Source organism: Rissa tridactyla, chromosome Z, assembly GCF_028500815.1.
Source record: "Rissa tridactyla isolate bRisTri1 chromosome Z, bRisTri1.patW.cur.20221130, whole genome shotgun sequence".
Classification (NCBI taxonomy): domain Eukaryota; kingdom Metazoa; phylum Chordata; class Aves; order Charadriiformes; family Laridae; genus Rissa; species Rissa tridactyla.
The window spans coordinates 17,706,023-17,732,985 of NC_071497.1; the positions used below are offsets into that span (position 1 = coordinate 17,706,023).

Here is a 26,963-nt window from a genome sequence, read left to right on the forward strand (position 1 = left end):
GCACCCCCAGGTGCTTTTCAGCTGGGCAGCTTTCCAGCCACTCTTCCCCAAGCCTGTAGCGTTGCTTGGGGCTGTTGTGACCAAAATGCAGGACCCGGCACTTGGCCTTATTAAACCTCATACAGTTGGCCTTGGCCCATCGATCCAGCCTGTCCAGGTCCCTCTGTAGAGCTTTCCTACCCTCAAGCAGATCAACACTCCCACCTAGCTTGGTGTCACCTGCAAACTTACTGAGGGTGCACTCAGTCCCCTCATCCAGATCATTGATGAAGATATTAAACAAAACTGGCCCCAAAACTGAGCCCTGAGGGACACCACTGGTGACCGGCCACCAAGAGGATTTCACCCCGTTAATCACAACTCTCTGGGCACAGCCATCCAGACAGTTTTTAACCCAGCAAAGAGTACACTTGTCTATGCCGTGATTCGCCAGCTTCTCCAGGAGAATGTCAAAGGCCTTACCAAAGTCCAGACAGACAACGTCCACAGCCTTCCCCGCATCCAGAAGGCTGGTCACATGGTCATAGAAAGAGATCAGGTTGGTTAAGCAGGACATCCCTTTCCTAAACCCATGCTGGCTGGCCCTGGTCCCTTGGCCACCCTGCACTTGCCGTGAGAGCTCACTCAAGATGATCCTCTCCATGATTTTTCCTGGTACCGAGGTCAGCCTGACAGGCCTGTAGTTCCACGGATCCTCCTTCCGACCATTCTTGTAGATGGGCGTCACATTAGCCACCTTCCAGTCATCTGGTACCTGCCCTGTTGACCAGGATTGTTGATAAATGATGGAGAGAGGCTTGGTGAGCTCTCCCACCAGCTCCCTGAGTACTCTTGGGTGAATCCCACCTGGTCCCATAGACTTATGTGCGTCTAGGTGCAGAAGCAGATCATTGACTACTTCCTCCTGGATTATGGGTGGGTTGTTCTGCTCTCCATCCTTATCTTCCAGCTCAGGAGGCTGAGCACCCTGGGGATCGCTGGTCTGACTATTGAAGATGGAGGCAAAGAAGGCATTAAGTATCTCAGCCTTCTCCTCATCTTTGGTTGCAACTTTCCTCCCTGCATCCAGGAAGGGATGGAGATTCTCCCTGGCTTTCTTTTTGTTGATGTATTTATAAAAGCTTTTTTTGTTGTCCTTAATGTTAGTGGCCAAGTTGAGCTCCAGCTGGGCTTTTGCCTTCCTAATTTTCTCTCTGTATAACCTAACGAGATCTCTGTACTCCTCCTGAGTTGCCTGTCCCTTCTTCCAAAGGTGGTAAACAATTGTTGCATAATTGTTTTCTCTGGTAACTCAAAGAATGAGGTACCGAAAGAAACAACCAATGAACAAAAAACCCCAGAAGCCAAGCAGCAGCAGCACCCCCGCAGAAAATGTCATGGGATTTTCCCAGGGAGTGTGAAATGTACTGTGTCCATGCAATGTTATCTCCAGACTCTGAGACTTCTCCTGATGTGAATCTCAATTGTCCTCTCAGTACTTGCCCCATCTTCTACCCCAGACGCTGCCACCCAAAGGTGTACATTTTCCTGATGCTGCTCTGCTGCCGCCAGGGACACCAAGTCTGTAGATTGTGTGGAAACCTCCTGGAGAAGACGTGGTTGTAGAAGAGCAATATAAGTTGGTCGTCTTTGTGAGTTTCTGACTAGGTGATTTCTGGGAAGAGGTTCAGCATGCCCTAGAAGACAGTGGACCAGGAGAAGGTGCTAGCAGGTAAAACATGGGAAAAGCCCTCAGAAAAAAAGGAGAAGAGACAAACAGCACAATTTAGCTGGGCCACTTTGTCCCGCTGCTTGCCATTCTACTAGCTCATTTGGTTGGTGTTAGACTAGTGACAGAGATGGGTTTTCTGCATGGGTTCTTTGGTTTCTAGCACTGTACTTTTTTTTTTCTTTCAGGCAGATTTAGAGATCAGTGAGAAACAACACCACCTTGAATTAACACTTTTTTGCTATGCCTTTTCATGATGTCTCTTTGTGTTTCAGTCTTGGTGTGTGCAGTTGTTGAGAAGGGGTGTAATGTGTTCAGACAGACCCAGGTGCCTGGGAGCTGCCAGAAGCCCCAGGAGCTGATGAGGAGCCCAGGCCCACAGCAGCGATCCCCTGGACAGTGGGGCCAGCAGAAGCTGCTGGTCAACGCACCGTGCAGAAAGAAGGGACCTGCCAGCCAGTCTGTCAGGAGTAGTTTTCACCTCTCTTTCCAGCTAGAAGATCCAGTAAAAAGAAAATTATGATCTCAAAATGGAGTTGCCAGCAGGCAAGCAGAATTACCATGGCTGAGTCCTAATGGGCTGACACTTGAGGCAGCTGTTTTTTTTTTTACTTCATACTCAATAAACACATTATTTCTGAACTGTAGGATTGAGTCCAAACTTTCTTGCAGCCCTCTCTGCTGTCTAAACACAAGGTGAACCCTCAAAAGCTGTGGTGCTTGTTTTGGGCACTCAACTAAGTTGTGTATAGGCGTAGGGCACACCTTGGAAGTGTTAGTACGTTCCCTGGCCCCCTCACTGATATTGACGAAGACAGCCTCGCTTTCTGCTCTCATAGGTGCCCCAATCCAGCCACAGGACTCCATTAGCTTTTCTGCAGAATACAGAGTCAGCAGAGACACAGGCTAGTCCAAGACGGGTTTATTCCTGAATAGCCTTTCCACAACAGGTCAGGACCGTGGCAATAGGCATTTGGTCTCTGCTGTCTGCAAGACTGTCTTCCTGTTTCATCCTGCATTCTGTTGAGGAATGTGTCCATGATGTTGATCTCATCACTGACCTTGTACTCTGGATCAATGCCCACAGAAAATATGGTAGGAGCTGCTCTGCCCCTTCTCTCTTTCTTTTTGGTTGGTAAAAAAGTGGTACTTGCAGAACCCAGAACCCTTTGCAAATAAGATGTGAAGCTGAGACTGCTGCGAGGCCAGTTTTAAGTTCCTGTTGAGCTGCATGGTCCTCAGCTATGTGGTAGGACCCAACTCTCCTACTTGGGCCAAAAGACCCCATCCTGGTGCATGGGGCTATTCCCCCCAAGAGGCAATTCCCTGCATCAGGACCGTCATCCAGGTCATTAGTGAACATGTAAAACGGTGTTGATACCAGTGTTGCCCCTGGGGCACACCACTAACCACTGCCTTCCAGATGTCCAGGTGGCAAGGCAGACCCTCACAGCCAGCCCCATCCCACCCCACAGAGAGGGAGCAGGGCAGGCCAGCGGGCATCAGGCACACCCCCAGGGACCGGGATGGGGATGGGCCAAGGTCAGGCTGGCATATCAGCCCATGGGCCCGTGGCTGAGCAGGACAGTGCTACAGGGAGCTGGGGACCGGCACCCTAGGGCATCAGTGGGGCATGGGCTGAGGGCCCCGGGTAGGGCTGAAACGGGGTCCCGGGCAATGGGCAGGGTGGGGAGAAGACCTAGGAGGGCAGGAATGTCCCTTGAGGCCCATGGTTGCCCTTAAGGACGTTAAAACCTTTTGTTCAAAGGACAGTGGAGACCCCCAGAGGTATAGGCATTCATCTGCTTCTAAAACACCATGACAGTGTGACCAAACCCCTCAAAAGAAAATGTGAAATCAAAAGGTCTTTTAAATGAAAAAAGGTGTCATCTCATGTCATTGATTTTAGGAGTGAAAAATATGCAAATGCCAACGTTCTCCTGACTGTTACAGCACAGGTTTCTCTCCTCACCTGCTTTTTTTCAATCTGTACAATAGAAGTAACTGTAATGAAATGTAAGTGGCTATGAGCATAATCAACGTGATCAGAGCCCTCAGGCTGGCACACACAATATTGCAAACAGTATTCTCAAAATGACAGCGTCATGCAAGTGAACCATAAATCCCAGTTTCCTTAAGTTAGGTTTTAGATTTATAATTTTGATCTTTATTTAACCCACCTTTATAATTTTGAGCACTATGATCAGGCAAAACAAAAACTATGAAATTAACACACAAGCTGAATCATTCATGATGTATTTTAGTCCAGTATTTCATGTTTCAGTCCAATTTTGTGCAAATAAACCTTCAGTAAAAATGTTACCTGATGAGACAATCTACACAGGTCTCAGTTCACTGAGTTGGCTGTGGTACCTGGGGCTGGACACAGTGCTGAGGGGACCACCAAACAGCCAGCCTATCTGCTGCATGCCTGAAAGCATCCGGCACCTAAATATAAGTCCTTTTTCTTGGGGAGGGGGGACACCAAACCCAGATGCTACAAAATTATTTCATTATTCCACAAGAAATGAAGAGAAAATGCCTCTACAGTGTCCCTAGGGAATACCAGGAAGACATCCACAAGCACAGTTACCAATTTACAAACCTCACACTCGCCTCCAGCCCCGTGAACGCACTGTCACACCTCTCCCCCGCAGGCCAGCACCCACCCACAGGCACAAAAATTGCAGTCACAGCTAGTCGCCACCTCTGCCTGGAAAATCCCACTGCTCCGTCCTTGCTCACTTCATATCCCTTTCTCTTTGTGAAGCCCTCCCTGAACAGTGTTCCCATTGTTTGCATCATGGCTCCTGCCTGACTTTAACACTCCCTTCCCGGCCCCCCCAGCATACACAGCCCCCCAGAACGGTACTATCTTGGCTGTGCACAGCATCCCCCAGCCCCATCTGCTCCACACTCTCTCTGGATGTTTCCAGCTGCCGTTTAGCTTCTCTATCTCTGGGCTAAGAAGAGCTCATCCCTGTCCTGGGAAAAAGAAACCACAAACACCCCAAAACAAAGAAACAACAAAAAACCCCCAATCACAAAGTGCAACAACAATAGTAATAATAATCATAGCAATAACGATAATAAATCAAACAATGACATGTCTTTTTTTGCAGTCAGTTTTTCTGTACCTGTTTCAGCCAGGCTTGCTCATGTGCTCTTACTCTTCAGGAGGCAAGAAGCACCTTACAGAAATCTCTTCTTTCTCGCCAGCCTCTGGGTTTCTCATCAAAACTTGTGCTCTCTACAGCACCAAATACGAGACCTGTTTGGAGAAGCGCTTTTCCCCCCATGTCTGCCTTGGCCCATGCAGCCCCTCCTCTCCCTGCTGGTAGAAATAAGAGCTGATTCTGGCACACACAGATGAGTTGCTACCCAGTTGCAACCCAAAGAAGCTCCTTCAGTGGTCTCTTTCATGGGAATAAAATGCAACGCAGCCAAGATGATGCAGCCCATGGTGGCTGCCCCTCCTGCATTGCCCCCCCGGCCCAGTCCCTGCAGCTGGGATAAACCCTGTCCTCTCCCAAGGGAAAACCTGAGGTCTGAAGTGTCTGTGCTTGGCACAGTCCCTCTGGGCACCTGTGGGGCAGGGAGCACAGCGCCAGAAGGCATGAACCTGAGTTTCCAGCCCTGTCCCCACCGGTCTGACAGCCTGGCTGAAGCACACAGCGATGAAGTAATTTTGGAGTAACCCTCAGCCTCTCCCTCCGAGTGCGAGGGACTCCCGTGCGGGAAATTAAAAATTCTTCCAAAACACCGTCATCAGAACAGTGACTTTATTAACAGAGACAAACAAAGGATTAAAACATGTTATGAGTTTGCTGAAATGCACAGTGTACCTGTGGAGGACAGACATATTTATATACATCAGTTCATTGTAGAAACGTGAGCAATTTGGTCTAGATGACTAGGATATCCCCTGGTAGTTTGCAACGGATCCAGACAGCTTTCTCTCCGTGGTGGCTCCGGTAAAGCAACCGATTTCCCCCCAGCCCCCCCCCAGCCAGGCTAGTGCCGGTCCCCTGAACGCCACCGGTATCTCATGCGGGACTTTCTCCTGCGTGGCGTGAGCGTGGTTGGACTCGGCCTGAAACCGCCCGTGCGGGTCAAACCCCGCCGGTGCGGGTCAAACCCCTCCGCTCCCTCCGGGGTGTTCCGAGCCGGGCCCTCTCCACTGCGGGGCGAGAAGAAGAGGGTGAGGGCGGTTTGAAGACATCCCCCCACGCCATCCCCCCAGGGGATGCCCTGGCCCCGGCCCCTGCGTCCGGCGGCGGGTGGGTGTTCTCCGCCTCGGGGAAGGAGCCGGGCACCCCAGAGCACGGCACGGGGCCAGCCCCGCTCCCGGGCACGGCGACTGGGCTCTGCACCGGTGCGACACTGCAACCCCCGGTACCGGCACCTCTGCTCGGCAAGGCACGGGCTGGAATTTTTCCTGGACGGACAAAATCAAACGGGGAAGGGTGAAGGAGAGGGAAGGGAAGGGTGCAGGGAGCGGGGAGGGGAGGAGAGAAAGAAGACAGCTCCACGGATGTCGGATGTCACGGACGGCGTTACACGGGCTGCGCGGGGGCTTCTCGGCCGGACGAGCCGCGAGAAATCTCCGCCGGGGCCCCGGGCCGGACGGTCGGGGCGGGGAGAGGTGGTGAGTGCCTGGCGCTGCCGGCGGCTCGTCCCGGGGCGGCCCCGCTTACAGGCACTTGAGGAGGAAGGAGTTGCACGAAGTGCCCCGGGGGCAGTCGCAGAGCTTCCCGATGCGGGCCCCCTTCCTCACGGCGCACTGCTCCCCGGCGTCGCACTGCGGGCGGCGGCGGGCGGTGAGGGGGAGGCCCGGTCCCGTCCCATCCCGTCCCGTCCCGTCCCGCCGGGGCACTCACCATGGGCACCTGCCCGAACTTCTTCTCGTAGTGCGGCACCCGCTTGCTCTTCAGCTTCTCCAGCACCTCCTGCAGCGCCTCGATCTGCCGAGAGACCCACACGCAGACCCCGTCAGGCCGCGCCCGCCCGCCGCCCCCCGACCCGACCCGGCCCCGGCCCCAGCCCCGGCCCCCGGCCCCACCAGCTCCTTCTCTCGGGAGGCGCCGCCGCCGGGGACGCCCAGGTCGCGTCCGCGGCGCAGCGGGGTGGGCCCCTGCCCGCGGGCGCCCAGCAGCAGCGCGGCCGCCACGGCGCAGAGCGCCAGCGCCCGGCAGCTCTCCATGGTGCCGACGCCCGCCGCCGCCCGCCGCCGCCGCCGCCTTTATAGCGCCGCGCCCGCCCCGCCGTGCGTCAGCGCCCCCCGCCGCCGCGCTGCGCCGCGCCCCGCACCGGACCCGACCCGACCCGGCCGCATCGGCTCTGTGCAGCCCGGCTCGCTTCGGCTCGGCCCTGCTTGGCCCGGCTCGGATCGGTTCAGCCCGGCTCAGCTCGGTTCGCCCCGGCTCTGCTCAGCTCGCCCTGCCTCGGCCCCCTTCGGCTCGGCTCAGCTCGGCGCGGCTCGGGTCAGCTCGACCCAGCTCGATTTGGCCCGCTTTTGGTTTGGCCCAGCCTGGCCCAACTCGGCTCAGCTCAGCTCAGCCTAGCTTGGCTCAGTTCGGCCTGGCTTGGTTTGGCCCAGCCCGGCTCAGCTCAGCTCAGCTCAGCTCAGCTCAGCTCGGTTCAGCTTGGCTTGGCTTGGCCCAGCTCAGTTCAGCCCGGCTTGTTTTGGCTCAGCCCAGCTCAGCTCAGCCCGGCTTGTCTCATCTCGGTTCAGTCCAGCCCAGCTCAGTTTGGTTTGTCTCGGCTTGGCTCAGTGCCCCCCACTTCCTGGCCACCCAAGTGTTGGCCAGGAATTGTCCCCCATGGTGGGGGGCTCAAGGCCAACAGCCAAGCCACCGCTGAAAGCCAATGCAGGGAAAGCTGCCTGCTCACACACCCTTGTGTCTTCTCCACGGCCAAGGGGACGCAGTGCGAGAAGAGTGGAAGGCTCTTCCCTCCCCCGTGGGGTTGGGAAGGTGGAGGGAGAGAAAAGGTGGAGAGGGAAGGTGGAGGAAAGAGGGAGAGGAGAGGGTGTCCACCAGGATACCCGGAGAAGCAAGTAGAGGTTGGGCCATCAGGGAGACCAGGCTTGGAAGTCAACAGAGGGATCCAAGAGGAGGGAGAGTTAGTAGCCCATGGGCTATGAGAAAGCGCGGTGTGATGGGAGGAAAAGCCAGGATGGGAGGATTAACCCGAAGGAGTCGGGGAGCAAGGGGAAGGTAAAGATGCTGAGCAACCAGCTGGTGAGGATGGGATCGTTGAATGAGGACTGCCAACAGGGTGGGAAGGCTCAGGGCCACGGAGAGCAAGGTGAGAAGCAGCATCAAAAGCAGCCCTCGGTAAAAGTAATCGCTGCGTACTTGGAGCGGAACTGTGAAAAAGTGCTTGAGGCCAAATACCATGTTACTCAGCAGGTGCTCAGTGAGCGTCATCCATCCTGCATGTGACATGAGGCCACCCTTTTTGGAGAGAGAAGAAGCACAGTTGCCAAAAGGAGACCCAGCATCCATGCACTCATCTCCATTCAGACCTTTCTGCTGACGCTTGGCTCTGCAAGCTCAGTGGATTCATGTTCATCAACGTCATGGCTGAAAAGTTCCCCAAACCTGCCCAAGCCTCATGGTCATGGTGAGGGCAGGAAGAAGAGAGAAGCAGCTTCCTCCCACTAAGAGAAGCAGTGGGGTGGCAAGGAGAGCATGCAAGATGAGGGGCAGTGCTCAGCCCTCTCCAGGTTCAACCCTGTGGGCCAGGGCTGGGGCAAAACAGTGGGGAACTGACAGCAGCTTTGCTGCCATAGAATCATAGAACGTGCTGGGTTGGAAGGGACCTTTAAACATCGTCTAGTCCAACCCCCCTGCAGTCAGCAGGGACATCTTCAACTAGATCAGGTTGCTCAGAGCCTCATCAAGCCTGGCCTTGAATGTCTCCAGGGATGGGGCCTCCACCACCTCTCTGGGCAACCTGTGCCAGTGTCTCACCACCCTCAGTGTAAAGAACTTCTTCCTAATGGCTAATCTAAACCTACCCAGCTCTAGTTTAAAACCATTGCCCCTCGTCCTATCGCTACATGCCCTTGCAAACAGCCCCTCCCCAGCTTTCCTGTAGGCCCCCTTCAGGTACTGGAAGGGGCTATAAGTCTCCCCGGAGCCTTCTCTCCTGCAGTATGAACAACCCCAACTCTCTCAGCCTGTCCTCATGGCAGAAGTGCTCCAGCCCTTGGATCATCTTCGTGGCCCTCCTCTGGACCCGCTCCAACAGGTCCATGTCCTTCTTGTACTGAGGGCTCCAGAGCTGGACACAGTACTCCAGGTGGGGTCTCCCCAGAGCGGAGTAGAGGGGAAGAATCACCTCCCTTGACCTGCTGGCCACGCTTCTTTTGATGCAGCCCAGGATGCAATTGGCCATGAGATATTTGGCCCTCTGTCATGATGGCTGTGGGGACAAGGAGGCAGTGAGCAGGGTCTGCCCGCAGGGAGGCTCTGCTCCCAGCTCTTTGGTGGCATGGGGACGTTCCTGCCCTCCAGCCCACGGCAGCAGGAGCTGGGCTGGGTCTCCCTGGGTGGAAGGAGGACCATCTGGAGAAGGAGGAATTTGGGAAAACGCGTTAACAAAGCTCTGCTATCTGTTTATTTGTAGGATAGCTAGGAACAGCCTGAAAAGGCAAAAGCAATGTGAGAAAAAAAAGAAAAGTTGTTTAAAGAAAATTAAACAGGCCCAGGGACATATTTCTCCAAACAGGAAGGCAGTGTTTAAAGGGACCGAGAAGATTGTGTCTTAACAAGTAATTTTCAACAGCACCATTTTTTTCTGAGGCAATAAAAAGACGCCAATCTCTCCGACTATCATGTTTCTTGCCTCCAGAGCTGCATGTTCACCTCTTGCTGCTACCTCCTCCCACACGCGCCTATTGATCATCACATCCAGCAAAGGTCTCATTTGTAATTGCTGTTGGGAGTAGAGATCCTCTGCGTGTCTGCATGAATCCTCCAGCCTCATTTTTGCCACAGGAAAGGCAAAGATGTCAGGCATCAGGCTGGCAGTGAACCACTCGCAGCGAATCCCACATCCCAGGCTGGAGTGAAAACGCAGCTGAGTGACGTACTGGAAATGATGGGTCTGCCGAAGTAAAGTTTAGAGAGATAGAGAGAAATAACAGAGGCTAAGAAAAACGCCACCCTTCATACGGAGAGGCAGATATATGTCCTATTCAACTTCAAAAGCAGCGTCGGTGAAGCCTGGCCATATTCAAGCCATATTTTATAGCGTGAGGATTACTCATGCAGTGTTGAAAACACCACAGAGACGCTCAGAAAACATCACCGTTTTCTCCCCAGCTTGTGCTGCCATGTAAAAAGCTGCATTTGTTAGTTCACCCTGCAAAATTATTATTGTTGAACGTGGAGGCAATTAAAAATTTCTGTTTCCAGAAGTCGTCGTATCTGTCTGGCTACAGACACCCAGGGAACTGTACATTTATGTGCTTGTTACTGCCTGTATCACGCTGTCTCTGCCAACGTCACTGTCCCCTGCTCCCTATTCAGCCGCTCTTGTAGACTTTGTCTCCAGCACTACGGGGTAAAAAAAGCCATAGGACACCAGACAGCTAAAGATTAAACAGGAGTGCCAGAAGATACTGTGCCAAGGAGCAGAACAGGGTCACGGCATGAAGACACAAAATCACTGTTTGCAGCCACAAAAAGGCAGGTACTTTTTGACAACGGCATCAGTAGCCAGTTGTGAGAGAACAGGCTATGGAATTAGGGAGCGTGTGGCACTGCAGAGCTCAGCTCTGTGTAACCTGCACGAAATGCCCTCAGACCGCAGAGACCGACAGCTCCGCTGTAGCCGCGCATTAACTCAAGCTTCTCAAAGTTCTCATACTTTCTTCATACGAGAAAGTATGGAGAAACACCTGCATCTGTTATTGCAGATGAGACAAACAGGACACAGCCAGTGGGCATTAACATCTGTATACCGAATGTGTAATTTTTGAAGTTGCACATGGTATGTGCTTTTTGTAATCACACTCTTCCATCGTGATGAATTAATCGAATGTACTTCTAAAAGCGGGTGAAAAAACTGAGGTTTCTGTTGAGGCTGGTGTCAAAATAATGGAGCACTGAGCAGTTCTGATGCATTTACGTATTCTAGTTTTGGCTTGACATAGACACAGAGGTGGGTGGATTTTATGACTACGAGACCGTAGAGATTAGTGTGAAGCATTTGTTCAAGTGCTCTACTGAAACAGAGACATGAAAGTGGACGTCGGGCTTTAAGTGGATGCTTTAAGGCTTTGCTGAAAAGCAGTGGGCTTTTGTAAGTGCTGTGTTGAATTGCCTTAATTTATAAACCTCAGTTTAAAAAAGAAAAAGTTTATATAATATACCATTGTTGGGCTTCTGAATCAAGACATTTCTTAGGCTGAAATCTGGAACAGCGAGGAACATCTAAGATAAATTAGGGTTCTGCCACATTTGAAGTAATAATAGAGTCCAGAGGCACACTTGAAAGATAACATCTGTTTCAGAGGGAGATACCGATTAATCTTGATGAGTAAGAGATTGGAAAAATGCCATCTAAAAAAAAGATGGGTTCTCACAAGAACAGCACATACACAAATGCCAACAAAAGCACTGAGGCTACAAACTCCCCACTAAAGGAACCCCAAAATGGGTGTAAGAGGGGTGGTAACAGGCACCCAGTGGCTTCTCAGGTATCACCTTTATAGCTTCTCCATTTCTACAGGCAGAGCCATGGCAGAGGCTGTGCCCACGTCTCGTTTCAGCTGTGGAAGCAGGCATGCAAGCCTCACAACGAGTGTGTACCAGAGGCCACCTATTTTGGTTGGTGACCACATCGCAGCTCCCGGTGGTTCCCAGCACGTTCCTAGGTGCCATGAGAATAAAAAGGAAAATGGCAATGGGTAGGTTTTTATGATCCACCCTGAACTCGCCATCTCAGCCTAGGTAATTTGAGAAGTACCCTTGGCTGCCACAACAGTCCCTGGGACACGACGAGCTGCTTAGCCCCCCTCATTCACAGCTTTCCACTTCCTTCTGCAGAGGTGTTTGAAACACCCTCAAGGTCACAGTATTGGCTGTTTCAAATTCCTTGTACTCAAAATGTTGATTTCTCTTCTCAGCTACCAGAGAGGTGGAACTAGGTAACCTCTTGGCCTTGCCACAGCTCTAAGGCAGGAGGAAGGCATACAGCTGAGAAGAGCAATCCCTGCCCTTCTCAGGGATGGTGAGACCAGATAGGAGCAGAAAGGTCCCCCGGAACCCTAGGCACCCAGTTCGAGGTCCTGGTCCACCACAGCTTGTGCACTTGATATTGCAAAGCCGTTTCCCTTGTTCCTCAACTTCCATCTTAAAAATCGGTGTCGTCCTAAGTATCATCCTTTCCAGTAAGTAAAGAGATTAATGGCTGTGAGCTGCTCCAATACTACAGTGAATAGGGGACACACACTGGAGATGGGTAGGACAAGTGTTGAAATAGTCACCCACAGCTCTTACGTTGCCTCTGCTGTCAGGATCTTATGCCCTTGCAGTGGCAGCTACTTTTTAGTTAGGTTAGAATCATAGACTCATAGAATTGTCTAGGTTGGAAGGGACCTTTAAGATCATTGGGTCCAACCATCAACCTAACGCTGCCAAAAACCACCACTAAACCATGTCTCTAAGCACCACGTCTACCTGTCTTTTAAATACCTCCAGGGATGGCAACTCCACCACTTCCCTGGACAGCCTGTTCCAACGCTTGATAACCCTTTCGGTGAAGAAATTTTTCCTAATATCCACCCTGAACCTCCTCTGGTGCAACTTGAGGCCATTTCCTCTTGTCCTATTTCCTCTTACATGGAAGAAGAGACTGACCTCCACCTGGCTACAGCCTCCTTTCAGGTGGTAGCTGTAGAGAGCAATGAGGTCTCCCCTCAGCCTCCTTTTCTCCAGGCTGAACAACCCCAGCTCCCTCTGCCGCTTCTTATAAGACTTGTGCTCTAGACCCTTCACCAGGTTCGTTGCCCTTCTCTGGAGTCGCTTCAGCACCTCAATGTCTTAAAGGCTTATTTAACATTTCCTTTCACTAAACATCCAAAAGAGATCCTACTGCTAGAGCAACGGCAATGGGAAGTGAGAGTAACTATGTAACGGAGTAATGCCCCAGCACAAACATATCTACCAACATCACCAAACGTGAGGTGGGCATGGGGTCCAACTCCTCACTCCTGGTGGGTCCACCGAGGACCAGGTTCTTCATCAAACCTCTGGGCAGCAAGAGGCCATCTCTGCCATCGGAGTGCCACCACGCACAGCGCACGTTGCCTACAGATGGTGCCCACATGTGAAGCACAGCCCGTTAACCTGCAAAAGCTTTTCCAGAACAGGCTACTGTGCATTGGGGACTGATAATTCCCTAGTGATTCTTTGAATCATTCGTCTGCAGTGAAGGTCCTGCCCTGTAACCTCCCCTCACCAGAACATGCTGATAGGACGCTAGGCCCGCACTGATGAATTTCATTTGTTAAATAAGCTTCCAAAGATAAATATTATCAAGGCAGAACATTCTTATTTATTCAGAGACATGTTTTGACTTGGCTTGCACGCATATTTAGAGGAAGAAATTTTGATATCCGTAAATAACTGCCCTTTCAGACATATTGAGTGATTATTCTCAGAAGCATGAATCCTCCCAAATGTATCTGCCTCCATTATCTGTATCCCAGGATTATCTGTTACTGTCTCCAACTCAGAATGATTTCGTTACCAGTCTCATTGAACAAATATATTCAAAGCAAAAATATTACTCCAAAGTGATCAGTTCTCGTGGCAGAAAAAGGCAGTACTCCTTATGGCTATGGGGAAAGCAACCCCCATAATTTAGAGCAGAAACTGGTGCCTTAACCGGTTACTCAACCGTAGTAGGAGAAAATATGGAGTGTTTCTTTTTATTGTAAGCCATTAAAAGCAATCATTTCAGGGTGTGAAACTTTTGATCTCCCTGGCTATACCTCATATATACAAGTTTAAAAGTAGGGTATTTTTAAAGGCATTTTAGCAGCCATAAATAATGTCACTGCACTTTTAGGATAAAGAAATCCCGGCGCCATGCCCAATGTGTTTACAAATTCATGTAGTGAGACAAGAACAAGAATCAGTGGCACAAAAGCACAGCTTTGTGCCTTGTTGCCATTTATGGCAGTATTTAAAACTATTAGTCCCCATTAAATACATATTTAATACAGTAAGAACATGCATGTGAGCACGACGGTGAGATTACATGTGTGCAGACCGACAGAAGTGATCTTTCCAGTGGTGCAGAACACACCAGCATTTGGACAGATTTCTTCTCAGTAAAAGGAGAGAAAACTGGTCTTTTAGTGCCATGTAGAGGCATACCAGAGACCCCACAGCTCAACATGTACTGGGCTCTCTGTATTCTACACCAAAAATGCCCATTCCAAAGAATTCTTTCATTTTCTCTTTTGCACCTGCCCGAGACACAACCGAGAGGCCTGGTTGCGAGCAAACTGTCCTTCTCCCTCCTGGCTCCACGAGGAACGCCTCTGCCACACAAGCCTAAGAAGACTACAGCTAGTGTGTTACCCAGGATGATCACTACCATTAGCAATCTTTCTTCTCGCCACAGGCCAGCACAGGATAGGGCCTCCATCCACGTACATTAACTTTTCTTGGATTTGATTCCCAGTCAAGAATATTTCTGCCATTTAGCAGTCTTCTAATGGTTAACTCAGCACCTGTAGGGCAAAACTAGATAAAATCACCTTCCCAGGACCAGCCAGCACAGTATTTGCCTCTTTATTCTAGACACACTACATGCCAAGCATTTAGTTTCTGCAAGGTGCAATATTTCTAAATAGAAAAAAATGAAATGACAGACACTGAGTTCTTGAGAAACAATACATTGCAACAAGCTACAACAAATAAGATGATTAGCCAAAGCACTCCAGCCCTAGTCAGTGGGATTCAGGCATGTGTTCTGGGCGAAGCATCGATCCACACGGGGAGGGAGAAGGCTCTCTCTTCATGAAACTTCAATTGCCAGAAGGACGGCACAGTAGGGCACTGAAACACCTCTGCAGCCAACCCTCATCTTCAGCAGCGCTGCTGGCAACCCACAGCTCCCACAGATACCAGCACACGCTCCCCAGCTCTTCCAGAAAACACTGCGCATCCATCAGGTTCTCTTCTTGTTTTGACTTCAGGGAACTGTACAGAAGAGCAATGGTTTTTTTGGATGAAAGCCAGAAAACAGCCAAAATGCCAACAACTGTGTGAAATCTATAATTTCATGCTGTGTTGAACTCCCTGGCTGCCCTTAGAGCACTTCTCTTTTGCAAAAATTATTTACTAGCAAATGTGGATTATTTTTTTTTGTTGGATTGCAAGAATATTTTACATTTATAGGAGCCATACAAAGAAGAATTAAAAGAAATAAAGGAGCTGAGAAGCACCAAATATGTAGCTTATTTTGCAGATTTATTTATGTAAGAGATAGGATCAAAGGTTTCTGGTCAAACATAATGCTAGAAGTTGCAGTTTATTCATCCAATGCAGTGTTATACAAGCACTGTAAGTGACCTATCTCAAATCAGTATCAAAATGCTGAAGCACTGTGTGATGATTACTCAGAGAAAATAAATAATTAGGACATTTCCATTAAAAATACCATTTTTATTTTCAAACACCTCAACACTGTATTTAGTTTGCTCTCCGGCCCCAATTAAAATATACAGAGGTAATTCTGACATGTGTATGTTTAAGTTTACATCCTGAAAACCCCAAATTCTGTCTTCTTTGTAGGTGCATTTAATGCTGCGCTGAGACTGAGGCCCAAAACCAGTCTTGTGTCAGCTGGATCAATAATTCCGTCATCCCATAATCTAGAGGAAAAAAAAGGCAAACAATAATAGTTAAAAGGCAATTATCATATACAGTGAGCAGATTTTAAAGCACATGGAACTCAAAATAGCTACATTAAAGAAAGTGGATTAAAGAGCTAAATTATACTTGAACACATGGAGTTAATTCACTTTAACTGTCAATGCAATAGACTGGCGTGAATTACTCTGTGGAATTTGTCTTCTAGAACAAAATATACATTTTGTATGAATGAACAAGATCAGATTTACATACTTTAAATCAGATTCTTCATACTTATTTTTAGTATGAAGTCATTGCCTTAGAGAAAAGAGACCTTCTGTTTTTTAATATTCACATGGAAAATGACCTTTTGTCAATGACCTCTCTCTTCTATTAAGAATGCTAGTATTTTAAGTATTTTAATGTCATATCATTATTTACGTTATTCGGGTTAGTTCAGCTGCCAGATGAGGATGATACAAGAGTTCCTTCTTTCAACATTAAAAGAACCAGAGTAAGTTTCAAGTACTTCCAGTATTTGTTGTATTTATTATTTCTGAAGCCCATTTCTAAACAACTGTAAGGTAATACCCTCCTTAATCCAGCCCTGAAGGCAATTAAATTATGAATGAGCAAATACCAAATTCCTAAGTGCCCAAACTCACAAACACTTGTAAATGGTCCCTTTGATATTATCCCAAACTTAAAGTACTTCTGGCATCAGTTTCCAACAACAGCTCCACTCCACCCAAAACAAAATCCTTGTCAAAACCCACAGCAGGCCATGAAACTTTAAGTATTGTATAACTACTACCTCCCCAGCAAGACACTGAAACAAGATACCACACTGCACATTGCAACCCAAGTCTCGCTTAAATAAGCATGCTTTTTAGTCAGTGTCTGCAAAACATATGCACAATATCTTTGGTTAAGACAGCAATACTCTTCCTCCATCTCATCTTTCCCTAGAGAGACTTATTTGCATTCTTTTTTGAACTCGCTTCAGTGTTGGCTGATGTCTAATTCTTTGTCTGTGGAAAATTTGAAAACACAAGAAAGGGTGATAAATAGGGAGCTAAGGCTGACTCTACCAAGAGAAAGCACAGCCATTCCTTTCTAGCTGAAGTTTCCAGATGCAAATTTCCTGCTGCTAGAAGATTAAGTGACAAAAATCTAATTAGACAGGAAACAATATATTTTGCACTCTTCTCTCAATACTAAATGTGCCAACCTCACCCCCAGAAGAAAGAGGACTGCAAATTGTACATAAAATACATGCTGATAAGCTCAAGGCAACAGCAGCCACTTCTGAGTGTTTTCCACCTTTGCTTTATTTCACCATTTGCTGTGAAAGTAATACTCATCAAATCAGATAAAAATATTAAGAGACTGACAACGTATGCTTTTTGGTTTACAACAAATACACGTATCTATCCTAGGATGCACAAAGTGGAACTGCAATAAAGGACACCTGTAACAAGATGAGTCACGAGGGTTCAGACTCACCTTAGGAGCCTGTTCTCCAACTAGGAGAGAGAGAAGAACAATGAGCCCCAACTCAGAAAGCAGGTTCTACTAGAAGTGTATCTTATCATGGTGCAGCTCCCCAAGTAGAGGAGACTCTCACCCTAAACGGGGCACCAGAACACAGCTGAAGGGCAAAAGGAGAAAGGGGTTTGGAGTAGGGAATACTTTGCTGTTAATTGGGCAAAACTACACTTTCTTTTTTGGGACTGAAAACAAAAGCTTGATTAAAGAGATTTTACACCACAGTAGCTGTGGCGCTCACTGACCTGGCTGACAGGTCCCAACCAGCATAGAAACAAGTCCGTAAAAAGAACAACTTCTTTCAAGGGAAAATAAAATGCCATAAACCCAAATTACAAATATAAAGAAACTATAGCTGTATCTAATCTGTTCTCATTTTCAGATTCTCTGTGAGAATCTCCTTTCTAGTGGGCTAGTAAGTTCTGCGTTGGAATATTGTAACAGCCCCACTTGCATCTGCACAGAAGTGGTACAAACAGAAAATTCTGTTGCAGAATACACACAGAATTGTCTATATCATATTCTAGATAAAGTGCACGGTATAAGCTCTTGCTGTCTGGTTCCTGTGACTAACTCCTTCCCTAACTGTAGCTTTAATTTGTAAGTAATAACTCATTAAAATATTTTAGCATATTTTAACAATACTCCACTTAAAAGAGACTAAGAGTAAGTGCTTCTTACCACACAGCAAAACCAGTTAGAAGTCTTTTTGTTCAAAATAACCAAAGGACCAAGTACTACTTGGTTTTACTGAGAGTTACTTAAAGAGTCATCTGAATTATTTTGTTTTTCCCCAAGATAGTGGTTATACCTGGTCATGTAATCTATCATGACAGAATGGCCAAGACAGAACATTTCGTATACTTGCAACATCATGAAGTATGCACTACCAAAGTTTAATGCATATGCTTTTCCTTCCTCCTTGTATTTTAGATGTTGATTTAGTTTTGATGAATATAGCCAGATTAATCCACAGAAGAGACGACAAAGATCCCAATTAATAGTGAAAATCGAAGTAGTTTTGTGAGGTCAAATCAAGCACAATCCCTTTGTTTTCTAACGACTGTGTGCTGGTTTTGGCTGGGGTAATTTTCTTCATAGCAGCTAGTACAGGTCTGTGGTTTGGATTTATGCTGGAAACAGTTTTGATAATATAGGAATGGTTTTGTTATTGCCAAGCTCATACAGTGTCCAGGCCCTTTCTGCTCCTCACACCACCCCACTAGCGAGGGGGGTGGGGGTTCACAAGAAGCTGTGAGGGAATTCAGCTGGGACAGCTGACCCCAACTGATCAAAGGGATATTCCATACCGTATCACGTCATGTTCAGTATATAAAGCTGGGGGAAGAAGGAAGGGGGGTACCTTCAGAGTTATGGCATTTGTCTTTCCAAGTAACCGTTACGCGTGATGGAGCCCTACTTTCCTGGAGATGACTGCACACTTGCCTGCCCATGGGAAGTGGTGAATGAATTCCTTGTTTTGCTTTGCTGGCATGCGCAGCTTTTGCTTTATCTATTAAGCTGTCTTTATCTCAGCCCACAAGTTTTCTCACTTTTACTCCTTTGATTCTTTCCCCCGTCCCACTCGGGGACAGTGAGCGAGCAGCTGTGTGGTGCTTAGTTGCCATCTGGGATTAAACCGTGACAGACTGTGAAAAAAATAACTGTAAGAACAACCTCAAATATAGTAATTTCCACTTTTAAGCAAATTTGGGGTTTTTTTGACTGCCATGGGTTTGTTTGCTCTGCAGATCAACTTTTTAAATGAACACTTGCAATTAACTTTTTGATTTATGAAGCACTGAAATTGAATGAATGAATTCATACTTCAAAGTGTTTAATAAATCTGCTAAGGGCCTGGGAAGGGCAGGGATGAAATGAATCAAAAAGAATCACCAACTTAATGCATTACCTTCCAAGATGCAACTTCATAGTGACTACCACTGTAATAAACACTTCCAAACATGAAGCAAATTTTAATGGCAGATTTGTTTTTTTGTAACAACGCAATTAACTTATATTAACTTATATTGACAACCACAAAGATTTTGTGTTAAATGGAAGTCAAGCTGTTTTCCTGTGGTCACCTCTGGCTTCTGCTTCTCTCTGTTTAAAGAAAACTACATTCTCTACTGGGATGTAACATCAATAATTAAACTATCTATTAAAACAACATTGCTAGAACCTGAGTCACATCTACACTCATAAAATATTTGTAAGAGAGACACTGTGAGTAAGAGAAATGAGGTGCCCAAAACTAAAATGCTCATATAATTTGTTAAGATGCAAACTGCTGAAATCCTTTTAGAAACCTGTAAGCAGATTAATATAACTCATTAAAAAGGGTGCTGCCTAATGACTGCCGTTAATTAAGACTGCTCATTGTGAAAGGTTCTAATCAAATAATTGATTAAAGTTTGATTAGAAAATGCAACTGCAGGGAACAGTATTGACATCCTGTACATGTAACAAGTTATAATTCATAAGCAAAATTATATAAGCAGAGTAAATAGGGAAATTTGCTTGTATTTTAAGATCATTAGGGCATTTTCCTTCCCTCTCATTATGACTGCTAAAAGCTTGATTCAAAGCCTAATGAAGTCAACTGGAAGGGTCACATCAATCTCAATGGACACTAGGGGTGAGGCAGACTGGTCCCGATATCTTAGCAAGAGGACAGTGTGAGGGAACCTCCACACTGGCTGCACCTGAGCAGCAATACAGACAGCAGTCCTTCTGCCCATCTGTCATTCGTTCCTCTCAGTAATCCAAAAAACAGCTTTGCAATTTTCTTGTTGGTCTTTTTGGTGGAGGGATCTAGGTAGCATCTGAAAAAAACAAGGCTGCTCAGATTGCGTTTCAATACAGCACCCTGACATTTGGCTGATGGTCAACTGGTTTTTTGGCTTGGGACCAGGCAGGAAGCATCCTTTAGAGCAAAGGCAAAAGGTTACTTCTCCCTGACCTACAGCGAATGCTTGCCAATAAGCAGCTGCTGATGTTGGCTAACAAATGGGTTGTCTCCAAGGTGCAAGGTGGCTAAATCCCTGCCTTTGTAGCACATACATGGCTTGCTGCAAAGACTAATCTTACTTCATCTCATTGCTTGGGCAGCCTACTTACTCCACAGTAATTAAAACTTCTGAGCTATCAGTCTGAGATCTTGCTTAGGAATTAGCAATACATGAAGTAACAAGGCACATGTGATAATACTGGCAGGAAGGCATGAAAGCAGAGCAGAAAACATACGAATATCTACTGACATACCCAATTATCTCTAAAGACAGCAGAGAGCAATTAAGAGCTCCTAGAGAACACAGACCACACCTATGAGAGAGAGAAAGCAGCCTGCACTGTCTTGACCTGAGCCAGTCACACACTGTTCTCGCAAGCACTCCTCAGTGAAAAGGGGCATTTCACTTTCATTGCTTTTAACTAGAATGACCTTCAGTGGGATTTCAGCTCTGACACTGTATTTCATGTCTCAGCTGGGTTTATTAGCTTGAGTGAAGCATCACATGAACCCAACCACACGCAACTCAGGCTCAGGCTAGTTCTCAGCCAGCTCACATCTGTGCATGTTAAGTTTCCCTTCCAAGATACAGGCACAATAAGTACGTAACCACCCTGCTTTTTTAAATGACAGACAGGACACCTAGCATTAAGAGCTCTTCCAAAACCCTAGGCTAGGCAAACTTAGGCTATTTACTGAGGTGCCTTCTGGATTTGCAACCTAACTTCACAAAATGGACAGATTTTCTGGAAATATAAACTGGTAAAAGTTGTGCAGTAGAGAGGCACAAAGCTGGTGTTAAATACTCAAGTTTCATTACTAAAAATCACTGGACATTATTAAAAATTTAGAATATGACTTTTTAAAATTATAACCTTAATCTTACACGTAAAACTACTTTCTTGCAGATTAGTAACTTAATGTTGTAAATACATTAAAAGCACTGTCTTCTAAAGCACTGTCTGTAAAAACAGACAACGGTCTGTTGGTTTTTGGAAGAGGGCAAGTTTTTATATTGCTAATATACTGAATATATTGAATGTTAAATAAATACAGTTCTTTTCAATCATGAGTACAAAGAGACTATGACTGTGTTTCCAATGAACGTAGGAAAAAAAGCAAATGTAAAAAAAATATCAAACCATTCATCTTCTCCTCCATGGTAGGGGATTAGTTTTAAATATAGACAGTTTGACTCATGTTTTAAAAATTATTTTATCAGTGGAAAATGATCCTTAAAATCCAGTTATAAAAGAGGAGAATATGTGTCTTCATTTTTTCTTCTTGCCTCAGGGCACAAGACTTTGTGACACAGGTACCAGGCTTGATCTTTAAGGGGTACTGAAAGAGATAGCACAAAGGCTTTTAACAGTTGACACCATCTCTCAATTTGGGGAAACACCTATAAAATTTAAATCAATTAAAAAGATTTTAAAAAAAATCAAAACCAGCGTGCCAACAGAAAGTCCATGTCAACAACAATTCAGTATTTTACAAAAGCATCCTCAGTGCTGATAGGTAAAACCCCCAATAAACTGCAAGTTAGTAGCTGTGGGGGTTGTACACAGGCATAAAACATCAAGAGGTTGAGAACATCTGACTCTCTGCAACATGACCACATAGGCCTCTGCCAGAAGCACAGACCAAACAGTGACAAGACTAAAATCCTCCCTAAATCCATGACCCACATGCTATGCAACTGTAGCACTGAAATATGCCTAGGTGACACCACAAACCCTGGGCTACATATCCTACTGAGAATTCTTATCCCATCACAGCACCAGCCAGGGAAAAATGGCAAGGGCTTCCATTTGCTGAAGGCACTTATTTGATTAAACATTAAAAACAACATGGATCCCCCAGGTATGATTATTTCAGTTAAGTTCACTTCACTATCACAGCAGAAAACAAGAGAAAAGCTACCATTCATTTTATATCTTCCTTCACATCATGATAAACAATTCATAAAGGAGCTCACTGTGATGCTATGCTGCTGCTGTTGCTGCTGTACCAAACTTGTCATACATGAGATTAAGCAGTATCAAGTTAGACAAAAAGGCCCCCAAACTCCTTCTCTTATTGGCATCTCTATAATACTGACAGAGTACCTTGCACCCACCTGTTCACATAATTTCTGCCCATGATGCCCACATCAAAATTCATCATATCCCAACCACTCTGTACTCGTTTGTTTCCAGACTTCCCAGCTTGCAAGTAAGAAAACCATCAGTAATTCTTACTCAGCTACACAAAGACATACATACAGCAGACTCCGCAGCTGTATGAGACCAATATTCTTTCTGCAAAATAAGAAGCCACAGAGACACAATAAAGTCCTGTTATTATTTGCTACCCCTCTACCATCATTAGCAGCTGAGAGCCTGTGGAGAATTAGCTTTTGGAGACCGCAAGGAGAAACATGTGCAGGAAGGTCAGTACAAACAGGATGAAAACTAACATAGAGTAACGGAGGCCAAGAAAGCCTCCAATGTAGTTTCCAGGTAACAGTCCAGGATGCCACCTTTCGGGCATTTACTAATGTTCCATAAACGTGATCTCAAAATGCTGCAAAGGACTTCTCAACAAACATGAATACGCTGCACCCATCAGCTAATCCCCTATCCAAACTGCCATCATCCAATAGAGTCACCTGACAAGATCATGACCTGAGATTTGCAAATGGCTTCAGGTCTCCCTGAAGCTTGTCCTTTACCACTGGCCTCTTCTACTTGCAGAATTGCACTAAAATTAATTATTCCTAACATGCATGCAGCCACTAATTACACTGTTCAATGGGCTTTAGAAAGGTGATGAGATACTACACTGGAGAGAATCATATAAAACATTCAGAACAAAATGCACAGAATATAAACTCCATGCTACCATATCATTACTTACAGAACCAGTAGAATAATTCCTGCAAGTGCATGCCTTCTTCTGAAACAGTGCATACTACAAAGTCTCAGAGACAAGACAGACAAAACATTGACTTGAACCCTGTTGTGTTGTACACCTGCACATCAAACACAATCTTTGTTCCAGATTGCTCTGTTGTGCTGTTCTTCAACACCAAGATTTAGATGTTATTGTTACGTTCTATGATTTCAACTAAGTTTTGGGAAAGTAATTTATATGTTACCTGGCACTGGAATAATAAGGGTTTCCTTCCTCCTCAAACCTCCTAATGATGGGCTCCTTCAAAGCTGCTTCATCTGCCTCTGATAACTAAAAAAACAGGCAAATAAACAAATATAGGTAAGCTATTCTTTAGTGTTCTCTTCCACAACAAAGCTTTATATGCAGCATAACACTAGAAGAAACTACTTACTTAATCTCCTCAAAGTTCTTCTCCTTTTTTACACACAATTATCAATTTAGTATATTTGACAATAAAATTAAAATACCACTTTTCAAAATGTGTGGGTGGGAAAAGGACAATAAAAATATACTTAACTGAGTACAATAATAATTGGGGAGTATCATCGGAAAAATTACTGAAGCTACTGCACTGAATAAACCCCGTTCTGAGTTGCCTTTGGCAAGATTTTTTAATAAAACAAGTCTGTGCTACTCTAAAACTGAGTTTCTCTACGATCCAGAGTGGTCACTGCGGTAAATTAGAAAATGTTCAAGTTTCTAACACATTTTAGTGACATTAACTACAATTATTTTTCTCAAACATCTTTCTGGGCATCATCCTGTCCATCTTAAGGATTTGCGAAATTAAGACAAGGAGAGATGAGGGTGAATATATTCTATTCATAGAAAGCCCAAGTAAAGTGTAGAAAAAATAACTCTTGAGATAACATGTACATACTGCTTCATTATGCTGAACTACTCATGATAAATACAAGCAATTTTAAGACACCACAATAAAATCACTTCTTATGGGACCAAAACACCAATATAAACATAAACCGTGTAATTTAAAAAACACAGCAGAAAAGAGTGTACAGAGAAACTAGAAAATATTATTAAACAAAATACCACTAATTTTCAATTAAAATGTTGAAATGAGTCAAAAACTTTTCCATACCTCTACAGACTTCTGCTGTTATAAGTTTCATACTTCTCAGTCACTGAATAACTGGTCTTTCTATAGCCAGTCACTGGCTTTCTATAAAACTGTCTACTTCAAAAATAATTGGAAAAACACTTTGTTGCCACATATTCCTCCTCATACTCCCAAATCAGAGAGGATCCCTGGCTGCTCATCTTAGGCAGAACTAATGACCTGGTGCATAAAATACAAAAAGATGATACGGGAAATACACCTCTTTTAAGCAAAGGCAAGAAGTGTCATAAATACTCTTCACATTTAGAAGACATAAACAATAACATTTCAGAAATGCTTCATGTTTGCCAATACACTACATGGCATTGGGAGAACCATAGTTCACTGGTGTCTCACTCTGCAACATCCTTTTCTACCTCATAAAGTGAGTAACTCCAGTGAAAGAGTAAATGACAATGACATTACTGCAAATGAAAGAAAGATGTACCTGTTTTCCCTCCCTTGCTTTTTGGTCCTTAGCTATTGTAGCGAGAACAGTTGCAGCTTGTTCCCCTCCCATCACTGATATGCGAGCATTTGGCCACACATAAAGAAATCTTGGACTGAAAAAAACCATATTAAATACTAAAATAAGACATTGCTGTATTTCCTAGTAAAGAACCAATTCTCACTTAGCTAAGAATTCATTTTTATGCACGAACGTCTTACAATCTATTGGTTTTTAAAGAATTAAAATTAACATATTTCAAGGCTTGCAGCATTATGCTTGAAAACGCAAAAATTCTGCTAATTTCCTATATTCAAGCACCTTAAAAATTTATTTCTCTCTTTCTTGAGTCTCTTCATCTCACACACCCCCAGGCATTTTTCTCTTAAAAAAAAAAAAAAAAATCACCAAAAACTTCAAAAGTATCAGGGACCTTGAAAAATGAAAAAAAAATAAAAAGTATGTGATTCATGTCCAAAGGTTAAAAAAAAAAAAAATCCTTACAGGTTCTGCAAACGTTACTCATAAAAACAGGCTCATTAAAGTGAATAAGGATTTTTTACACAAGCTGATACTCTTCATATAAATGCAGAATAAAGGACCAGCCCATGCTGCCTAATGATTGTTCAGGATTGTACAATTTTTCCTCCAACAGATAAATGGGAGAAAAGCATGTCAGCACATTTATTTAGATGTTAGAAGATCTCCTCCATTACCTAATTCAAGGTTAATCATGAGCCTAACAATCTCTACAGTTTGTCAGGTTGTCATTTACTTGTGACTGTATTCAGCGAGAACTGTTTTGTTTTCCAAATAGCACATCTTACCACAGAGTTTAGTTTAGTTTTCAGAACGGTACTTCAAAGTTATGTTCCCTTAACTTAGTGTTCTGTCATCATCTGAAGTAACACCTACCTATACGCTCTTCCACACATCCCATAGTTTCCAGCTCCATAAGAACCTCCGATAATCACGGTTATTTTAGGCACATTGGCACAAGCCACAGCAGTTACCATCTTGGCACCATCTTTTGCTATCCCACCAGCTTCATATTCTCTACCAACCATGAAACCTAATTACAACATGAAGAAAAGGCTCAGTAACTTTATATTATTATACCGTGCTATATGTCATACTATGTGCATTATACAGCACATGCAGAAGAAACTGAAGAATAAATCATAAGGCAAGGCCTTCACCAGCTGCTGACAGGCTGATTTCAGAATAGGCTGGAGATACAGGTAAAACAAAGCATAGAAGATGCTGTCTAAAAGTCACAGCCTTAACAGTTAACAGCAAAGCCTACAACATAGTGAAACTTCAAAATATTGATCTCATTCACCTGTAATATTCTGCAAAAACACAATCGGAATATTTCTCTGGCAGCACAACTGGATAAAATGTGTACCCTGTAGAGAGAAAAGAAAAAAAAATAAATGAAAAAAAAAAAAAAGTAAGCCGTTAGAAGTTGGATCAGTGAAGCTACCACTACCAGCACTCTGAAGTCTGACAAATGTCCTTCCACTGAAGTCCGTGGGAGTATTTGCATCATGAATTGCCGTACTACCTCTGCTTCACCCAAAGTCAACTGCAAAACGTGCATTCACTCTGGCAGAAGAAGATGCCAAAAATGTTTGAGTCCAAGGGTAAAGCCAACTCAGCCAGTATGTAGTTAAACCACAGACAACTTCACAGTGTGGCACCTGACATGGAGTTTTGTAAAACGGTGTCATGGAAATTAAAACAGCCAATCAGAAAACAATATCTCCCCATTTCCTGTACAAAAGAAAATTCTTCTCTGAAATTGAGAAATGCTCTGTTCATGGCCCTGCCAATTGCTGTAACACTTTTTCCTCTTTCTCATGGCAGATAACTTCTCCCCATTTTCTAGGAAAAGACTATTTTCCTCTCAAAGATACAAATAGCAGATTCCAAACTTCTGTTTCAACTAGAAATAATAAATCAATAAAGCTCCTCAGGTTATTTACACACTGCTGGTAAGGAAAAAAAAAAAAGGTATGTAGGCACAGCAACTGAAAAAAAGGTCTAACCTCTTCACAATACAAAACCAGCAAAATTTATGAAAACCGAAAAGAGAGAAAAATCATAAAGCATAATCTTTAGCTAGCTTTTTCAGAGAAGCACTTCAAAAAAAAAGCATAGTGATGATCATGGAAAAAAGATGTGTCACAACTCATTGAAAAAATGCAAAACAAAAAGAAAGGAACACTGTAGATTGTGATGCTTACAGAAGCAACCTCATGGATAAAGGTCTCTCTAGAAGTGAAACTTGACCATCTCCTTTTACA

The 26,963-nt window shown here is 45.2% G+C and overlaps 2 protein-coding genes across 3 annotated transcripts in view; both read right to left on the bottom strand.

Annotated features, from left to right (window-relative positions):
* Window positions 1–6,401: 6,401 nt before the first annotated feature.
* Window positions 6,402–6,911, bottom strand: CARTPT (CART prepropeptide). The gene is made up of 3 exons (XM_054186486.1): window positions 6,771–6,911; window positions 6,589–6,672; window positions 6,402–6,509 (listed from the first exon to the last, which is right to left on the bottom strand). The coding sequence occupies exons 1-3, from the start codon at window positions 6,909–6,911 to the stop codon at window positions 6,402–6,404; spliced, it is 333 nt and encodes a 110-aa protein (XP_054042461.1).
* Window positions 6,912–14,510: 7,599 nt separating this feature from the next.
* MCCC2 (methylcrotonyl-CoA carboxylase subunit 2) overlaps window positions 14,511–26,963 on the bottom strand; it is a 39,288-nt gene continuing 26,835 nt past the window's right edge. The window contains exons 13-17 of one of the 2 annotated variants that reach the window (XM_054185777.1): window positions 25,997–26,063; window positions 25,570–25,726; window positions 24,655–24,769; window positions 23,292–23,377; window positions 14,511–15,611 (exon numbers count right to left, since the gene is read on the bottom strand). In XM_054185777.1, the coding sequence (XP_054041752.1) occupies window positions 15,494–15,611; window positions 23,292–23,377; window positions 24,655–24,769; window positions 25,570–25,726; window positions 25,997–26,063 (543 nt within the window). In that variant the 3' untranslated portion in view covers window positions 14,511–15,493. The remainder of the gene's footprint in view (window positions 15,612–23,291; window positions 23,378–24,654; window positions 24,770–25,569; window positions 25,727–25,996; window positions 26,064–26,963) is intronic. The other variant, XM_054185778.1, reaches the window with a different exon arrangement.

Coding starts and splice junctions, on each gene's coding strand:
- CARTPT (XM_054186486.1), bottom strand. CDS start 6,911: ATGGAGAGCTGCCGGGCGCTGGCGCTCTGCGCCGTGGCGGCCGCGCTG. Junction 6,673..6,770: donor CCTCCCGAGAGAAGGAGCTG/GTGGGGCCGGGG, acceptor GTCTCTCGGCAG/ATCGAGGCGCTGCAGGAGGT. Junction 6,510..6,588: donor AGTTCGGGCAGGTGCCCATG/GTGAGTGCCCCG, acceptor CGCCGCCCGCAG/TGCGACGCCGGGGAGCAGTG.